Genomic DNA, 8,491 nt, shown 5'->3' on the forward strand with positions numbered 1-8,491 from the left:
CAACAAATAATGAATTGATTTAAGGATCTCGCCTCTCATCTTGTGAAAACGATTGATCTGCAAGGTTGGAGTCGTCTTCTAAATACTCCATTCTCTGAATAAAACAAAGTTTGCATTTGGCAATAAATAATCCGAGTTGATGACATCATGGGAGATTACACAACAATGGGGTTTTCCGGGTGTGTCTCATAAAGGAAATGACCGGGCTTTATTTGGCTTTGTTCGGGTGTGAGGGCTGAAATAGAGATTTTATCTTTTCTCTCATTTAAAACGCGTTTAAATAGCTTCTTTTGTTTTCTTTTTGCTAAGCTTTGTTCTGTTAGTGTTCTGATGATTTAAGATACTAGTATGTGCTCGTAAAAAAAAAATAATAATAATAATAATAAAAAAATAATTAATAAATAAATATTCAAACCGCGAGCAACAAACAACAACCACACAGCCGTTTCTTTGCTCTCGCGTGCCCGTACGTGCATGGCCCGGAAGTTCGCATATTATTCACAGTTACGATTATTCGCAATTTAGTTTTAATACCTAATTATTCAATTAGCGCCAACGTATTTTACCTTTTCGCAATGGCAAGCAAAAACAAAAAGAGAAGAGAAGAGAGAGAAAAAAAATTTACTTCCTGGTTCGGAGCATACCAGCACTCTGATGTTACCGAAATTTATGCACGGTTTAATATGAAAACGATCATAACTTGGGGCATTGTGTTTATCTATAAATGCGCATAAGAAATCGAGAAATTATTAGAATACACGAAGTCATCATTATCCGGAAGCCCGTACGTGTAACCCGAAATGGGGAACGCGGCTGAGCTTCCCTTCCCTATCGGCCACGCCCACGCAACAACGTGTCTTGTCATTGGTTTGGTAAATAAATGGCCATAACTTGGGAAGCACTTGTTCGATTAATATCAAACCTTGAAAAGGCACATCCTCAGGTCCCCAGCAATATATCTGGCAAGTTTCAATTAGATCGGACCAGTGGTTGTCGAGAAACAGCGGTCACAGACACACACACACACACACACACACACACACACACACACACAGATTGCTGGAATTATAGATAGATAACCATGAGAGACGTGGGCACAGAATACTTCCTCATTTTCACAGTACGACTGTGATCTTGAAGGCACTTCCCAATTTTACAGAACCGAAGGAGGGATAGTAAACTTCCTTTTCTTTCATGCTTGAAGAGATAAAGTGAATATACTCGATGGAAATGAATGTTAAATTAGTCTCAATTTTACATTTGCTTGTATGGGAGGGAAGGGGATAGGTGGGGAGAAAATGAGTCTCCTATTTTGAGCTTTTGGGGCTCGGGTCAGAAAGTTTTTCCCTTTTCCCCCATTCATTTGAATGGGCATCCCAGAAACCCCATTTATCATCTACTGCTACACAAAAAAATGACACGTGTAGCCAAATACACGACTTCAGACAAACACAGCCAATGAGCTGGGGGAAAGTGACATTTCCCAGAGCACTCTGTCCCAGGGATGCCAGCTGCAACTTTTTTATGACAGTCGCTTTTTTTCTCCACACTCAGTGGGGAAAAATCAAGGAGGAATTTCTTGTCAACCTTTGGGGTTTTCGCATGCTCTGTCCTTTTAATGCTGAGCATCAAGCAAGGAAGCAGCACGTAGCATTTTTGTCTTTGGCATGACTTGGCCAGAGTCAGAATCAATGACTGACCTCCCAGACTCAAAGCAAAAACCCTAACATTTATGCCACAGAGTCGAGTTAGTTGGACTTTCTGAGCTGAAACTTTGGATTTTTCTCGGCCTTTTCCCTCTTTTGACAAAACACCGAGTTGGTTGTGCTTTTTGTTTGTTTTGAATTCATTTAATTCTTCAATTGCTGATTATATTCGCTCTTGGATAGTTTGGCTTGTTGCTTTTAATCCCAGCGTGACTCATTTTTGGTGATGAAATGAAGGTTAAATTATGGATTCATCAAAGTGATTTCTAAATGAATCCCTCTTCTCCTGATTCCTTTGTCTCTCTTACATACTTCCTCTATCAGGGAATGGCTGATGCAGAGAAGGTTGCAGAACCAGTTGTTGAAGCAACCACAAGATTTCTGTGTGAGTCAAACTGGTTATATGACTATAAATGCTCGATTAAACCACAACAGTATCCAATGATGTATGTGCACCCATTGTACAGCATCTTATATATTATTTCCGAGTTTGTGGTTTCGTGTCGTGCTATCTTCGACTTTGTTCTACGCTCGAGTAACGTGATATTCGGCTTACATTATCTCAAAGACCATATGAGGTGCATGGTACAAAAAAAGTAAATAAAATGGTTCTGAAACGGTGAAATTGTATTCCACTTACTGCATTAAAGTAAAATTACTACTTATACTCTGCATCAGTTCCTTTCTCAAACACACCCACCCCAACATGTCGCGCAGAGCGCGGGTTATGCGAGTAAAATACTACAAGCAGATAAATCCGAACAGAACAGTAGATATATAGTTTTGGTTCCTTGCATACTTCGGTATTTTAGGCCTTGATTGAATATTTTCATGAAAGTGCATGTCAGAATGATAGATTGTAATTTTAAAGGAATTGAGCAAGAGGGCAAGAATAATGGCTGACTGTATAAACAAACCAAAAGATATAAAACCGAGAAGATTTTTTTTAAGGTTTATAAGTGTCCAGAAAATGAATTGTGGAATTGGGGAATCCTGGTCCTTTGTTGTGAAACCAAATGCATGCATTGTTTGAATTTTGCACTATTTACTAGAATTTAATATGAGGTATAATAAAAGATGAAGAGTGATAAAGAGTGGTTGTTGGGGTGGCGGCTGGGGGGGGGGGGGCAGTAATGTCTGAAGTAGGAGAGCAACTGAAGTCTGTGATCCAGAAAATTTCCTACTTTCACCTCGAGCAAATGTTCCAGACCGATTTTGTAATGCAAAAAGGCAGAGCTGAGAGCAGCAAATGAGCCGAAGGTTGTAATCTGGAATGTAGTGCAAATTCAAAGTCTGGGGTACGTTTTCTGAAAAGGACGGGGAATGCGCCTTGCCATTCTGTGCTGACAAAAACAATGCAAGGCCATGCTTCCGTCAATCTCTGAGTTGCCAATTGTGCTAGCTTCATGTAATTTATAATTTGGGAATTTTCTTTTTCAGCTCAATCACCCCAGCCTCTTCTTGAAATAGTAACAAACCAGAGAGAGCGACTTCGTCAGAAAAACCAGGAGCTTGAGGCGGTGAGGACTGCATTCTAAAAAGAATTGTTATTCGGCTCTTTGTCTGACAGATTTGAAACTATAGGTCTGTGGCATGATTGTAGTGCAGTGATAATTGTGACGTGCCTGACATTTCAAACACCAGCCCTTCGTCAGATATATATATATATATATATATATATATATGTATTTTGCTCTGATAAAAGGACCAAGTCAATGTCGGTCACTTCGTCTCCCATGGCAGTAAATACGCTCTTGTCAATTTTTAGTTGATAGTCTATGAGATCCGTTGTTTATCTTGTCCACCAATACAGACCAACGCAAACATCACAAAGACGAGTATTTTGTAACATCTGTGTTGGATACCATTTTTTTTATTGCCTCTTGGAGAATGTGAAGTCATGGCTGGGTGCAGGAATGCAGGAAACACAGACAAACACTTCAAGGTGTCCAGCAAGAGGTGGAGTCTCTGCGTGCTGACAACGTTGCTTTGTATGGCAAGATTCAATTTTTGCAAGGTTACTCCAGCCAGGTTCGTACTCGTATCGTCTGTCTCCTATTTTGCCAATCCAGCAAGTTGAATTTTCTCATCTGTCGGCACACTTTCTTTCATTTTAAAAAAATTCCTGTAATTATTTTGTCTGATTTGTTCCTACATCGGTAATCTACTTTGACTTTTCAGGAGAAAGGAAGCAATGAGAGGGAGCAGAGATACCGGGTGCAGTATGAAGCCAATCTGGACCCTTTCAGTTCCTTCAGCCGCCAGGTTACTTCTTACTTCTTATATGAAGTTGCCATGAGTAAAAACCTTTTTTTAAAATTTAAAAATGCTTTGTGGTTTGAAAATAAAACTGATATGTTCAGGCTTATTTACTCCCTTTTATTTATTACTATTATTTATTTTAGCTTGTGCACTTATTAATCTTTTTTCTGCAGGAAAGACAGCGACGTTATACAAATCTCACTCCCTGGGACAAGGCAACACTTGGCCTGGTGAGACCAGCAGGCTGACTGGTGAATGGAGGAGAGAGGGGGGTAGTCAGGGTTTCTGCAACAAATATTTAGGTTGCGAGATCAAATGTATTTTCAACCCATAACGATGGAAATGTGACAATCAAAACCCAATGTGCGTTGTTGATCGGCCCTCGTGCAATCCTTGCGACCACACATCTGCATTCATATCCCTTGTGAAGCTTTGTGGACGTCAAACTTTATCGTCCTCATAATGAGGCCTTGTGGTGGCCTTCGGGCCTTCAGGTTTTGCCTGGTTTGAAAATGTCATGCCTTCCTTAATTGAATTGGGTGCATTTTTGTGTTTCAATCTGAATCCATCTACTTTTGTTGTGAGGAAGATTACAAACGTTTAAAAATGGGGGAAAAAACAAAAAATAAATTTCAAAATTTGTTTGCAGGGCCGGTTGGTCGTAAACAGCAAAACTGCACGATCAGCGCTTTTTCTCTACACACTTTTACTGCATCTCCTCATCTTCCTGGTAAGGCCGTGATAGGTGACAGGTAACAGCAGGGCTTAAAGACTGGGTTAGATGGAGCAGTTAAGATAAGAATGGCTTGAAATGGTAATCCTGATGGATGGTAGCTGATTGGTTTACCGTCTTCCTCTTTCTTTCATCACCCTGTGTAAACCCTTTCCCTCCACTCTCCACCAGGTACTTTATCGTGCTGCATGGAGTGAGAGCATTGAGCGGGATTGCTCTACCTTTTGTGCTCAACGGTAATATTTTTTATTTTTTGCAATTCCTCAGTGGTACTTCAAAGTTTTACCACCTTCAGCTTTTGCTTAAAAACCCACGTTGACGTTAAATGCAAGGTTCCCTTTGATCATGAAATAATATGGTGCTTTTCTTATTTCCTAAAAGGTTCAAGTCTGTGTGAATGGGGGGTGGGGGGGGAGTACAAAAGGATAACAGTTTCCAAAGCCTAATTTGCTAAAACAGAATCACAGCTTCTCGACTGGGAATTTAATGACCTGCCTTCCGACAAAGTAAAAATTTACAGCGGACGTTTATAAACCTCATTATTAAAGCAGAATGAATATCAATCGTTCCTTCTGCCATCGAAGGTAGTATTCACCCGTTTGGCTGTGAGCAGGATATCTCAAAAAGTTTTTGGTGAACACTGGAATTTATTTTAATTTTAAGTGATTCTTCACCATTGAGAAATGGTACTTAAAATGATGTATAGCATGACGTTTCAAAACACTGCGGACAGGTTATGACAAAACTTGATGGATGAGTTGGGTAGGTGACGAGAACAAGCCGATCAGATTTTGGTTCAGGTCGGGATGCAGAGCCGGCCTATTAGTGGAAGATGAAACGTAAACTGTTTAGCCTGGTGGAGGTATTCACTCAACCGAGTGCTGTTCTGGTTCTAAATGGTTTCAGCCTCAATTGATTCAATGTTCAAAATGCATCTGTCAGAGCAAACGGCACACAAATTATTTTGGTAAATCAACATTATATAGCTCGAGATTCTGGGATGATGGTGGTGTTTATAATAAGACTACCCACACCACATCCGAGTGATTTGTCACATGCATCCCAAGAAGAAAGTCACCTTTTACAGCAATGGCATCAGTTCTCCAACAATTGATTTCAATTGGGTAAACAAAAAACCCTCCTCAGGCTGATGGCGTGTATCTTTTATTCCCTCACTCTTCTTATTATTCTTACAGGATGGCCTCGGCCCAAGGGTTGCACATTCACCTCGATGCTGTCTCGTCTGGGTTCGAACCCCAACCCAGCTTTAAACTGTCATCCTGGTGTTTCACACGCATGGTGATTCAATGTGTGTGCCAACCCTCAGATGGATGGTAAACGGGAATCTTGTCTGCCAGCATTCGTTGGTGGCCATTAAATATCCCACAGTGTCCTTTGTGAAGCAGCGGCAAGCTATCACCGGCACTGTGAACAAATTCCAAATTCCTGCCAAAACCAGCAGATGGCATTGCATCAGCGGCACAGCCACACCCTCACCCAATGATGCTACCATGCAGCCTGGTGCTGCATACGTACGAACGAAATGTTGCTGTTTATGCTTCATTTGAAGATGCACATATCACATGCATTCTTCTTTTTTAGAACTCCATTTGTGACTTTGATACGTTGTTGTTTTGTTCGTGCAAGTCTGTTTTACCAGCACAGCTAATGAATTATGATGCCATTGTAAAGGTGTGTTCACACAGAAACACAAGTCCAGAGTAAATCCGAAGTTTCAAGAGCCGAGCTGTCTGTGTGTGAACGAAATTGAAGTTTCAGATTACAGTAGTTAATCCGTCCAATATCGTGGATTAGTAGTAAGGAGTAGGTTTGCGTGGACACGGCTGAAATATTTGGTTGTGTTATTTGCTCTCTGTTGGTGCTGTGGTATTTCTTGCGGTGATTGATCAAATGATTCACCGCGACATCTTTTTGTGATGCCATCTCATTCAGGACCTGGTGCCTGGCTCATCGATATGTCAGACCCCATTCTTCACTATTCACAGGCCCCTAAGTGTGACCTGCTTCTAAATTTGTGCTCCCCCAACCCGAAACACTTCAGGACTGGTCGCCTATATCCACCTGGGAAATTGGAAATCGGCAAACATCACAGCATTATATGAAAAGGTGCAAAAACGGATCCTCTTCACGACAGCCCAAACAGGTTTCTGTACTTCCAATCATCAGCAAGTTCATGGAATCCATCATCACAGTTGATATAAAATCATTCCTTTTCTCCAACAGCCTCATCTTCGATCATCATTTCTGATTCAGACCTGGTCACTCTACCTTGGACATGCTCCTTATTCTCTCCCAACAATGGGGGAGGTCCTCAAATTCAGACATGAGATCAGGGCTGTCTCTCTGGACACACCTTGAGCATTTGATGCAGTCTGGTATCTCACCTTGCTCTCCAAACTGTCTGCTTCTGGAATCCAAGGCCAACCCCACTCTTGGATTCCTGACTTCCTCCACTTTCAGACAATGTGTGGCTCTCAACGGAAACCTGTCATCTCCTCTCCTTGCAAAGGTTGGAGTACCCCAAAGCAATGTTCTTAACTCCATCGTATTCCTAATCTTCATCAGTGATCTCACTGACACTCTGGAAAATCCTACTTATCTCTTAGCTGATGACTACACTCTACCGTGACCTCTTTCCTCGTTTTGACGCACACACAGACAGACAGACAGACAGACAGCAGCCTCTTCCCTCTCCCAAGACATTGACAAAATCACAAACTCGTCAAACACAATTTTGCTTATGTATCTATTTTGTCCACCCTTTGCGTTTTCCCTTACCCCTCATCGTTACCTGCATCCCTTTTTTGTCCGTCTCTGTCTACTTTCTCCCTTCGCCTTGCTGTTGGTGTTTCCCATTTCTCCTGCTGTTCCTTTTGTTATGTAGTGTCCCGATTTGTTCTGTGTAATCACTCTTTCATGAGACCAGACCATGTTTTTTTATATATATATATATATATATATATATATATATATATATATATATATATATATATATATATATATATATATATATTGTTACGAATTTGGGAATTTGATCGCACTCAACATACAGGTTCCTTGAGCTCAGTTATGCTGATAAGTTCATGTTCCCCAGATAGTTCACCTTCCATTGTTTAATGGGCAGAAATCAATTAAGTGCGCTGCGCGATTCAATTTAATAGTTCGGGAGCGATCATAAGACAATGGAGATGCCCCTCCCCCTCTTCTATGAAGAGGAAGACGAGCCCTCCCGTCCCGTGATTCATGACGTCAACAACTCCCTCCCACCCGTGAATGAGTGGGGGATGGATCACGAGGGCATGAGTCACGCTGGGAGGGGCGGATAGGAATAAAAAAGGGATACTCTGCTTTGTTTGGGTGGCCTTTCAGTCGAGCTTCAGCTTCTGCTTTGGCTTGGCTTGGGTTCGGGTCGAGGCTGTTTGGAGGCTTTTTGAAGGCTTTCTGCTTTTGCTTGAGGCTTTTCGTAAGCTTTTTGCTTCAGCTTGGCTTTTAGCAGGCCTTTGGGTTCTACTCGGCTCGGAGTTCTTGGTCCTCGCTTTGTTCATCGGAAGAGAGTTGAGCTGGTTGCTCGGCTCGAGCTGCTGGTGGTGGCTTCTTGCTCTTGGTTCATGTTGTGAGAGGCTTTGTTCATCGGAAGAGAGTTGAGCTGATTGCTCTGCTGGCTCTTCTTGGTTCGTGGAGCTCTTTGTTCTCCGCTTGGTGCGACTCATTGGCCTCATCTTGGAGGTGGTTCCTCGGGGAAGCGACGCATCGACGGGAAGGATCGGTA

At 41.8% G+C, this 8,491-nt stretch overlaps 1 protein-coding gene across 3 annotated transcripts in view; it reads left to right on the forward strand.

The window, feature by feature from the left end:
- Positions 1–8,491, forward strand: part of LOC147034981 (protein CASP-like) — a 71,260-nt gene that overhangs the window by 60,537 nt on the left and 2,232 nt on the right. Inside the window, exons 16-22 of one of the 3 annotated variants that reach the window (XM_085891910.1) lie at positions 2,031–2,091; positions 3,147–3,226; positions 3,621–3,737; positions 3,888–3,971; positions 4,142–4,198; positions 4,618–4,698; positions 4,873–4,937. In XM_085891910.1, coding sequence (XP_085748036.1) covers positions 2,031–2,091; positions 3,147–3,226; positions 3,621–3,737; positions 3,888–3,971; positions 4,142–4,198; positions 4,618–4,698; positions 4,873–4,937 — 545 coding nt within the window. Of the gene's footprint in view, positions 1–2,030; positions 2,092–3,146; positions 3,227–3,620; positions 3,738–3,887; positions 3,972–4,141; positions 4,220–4,617; positions 4,699–4,872; positions 4,938–8,491 lie in introns of those variants that run through there. The other 2 variants (XM_085891918.1, XM_085891927.1) reach the window with 2 other exon arrangements.

This window comes from Eptatretus burgeri, chromosome 1, assembly GCF_056783735.1.
Source record: "Eptatretus burgeri isolate ZD-2024b chromosome 1, Ebu_testis_v1, whole genome shotgun sequence".
Taxonomy (NCBI): domain Eukaryota; kingdom Metazoa; phylum Chordata; class Myxini; order Myxiniformes; family Myxinidae; genus Eptatretus; species Eptatretus burgeri.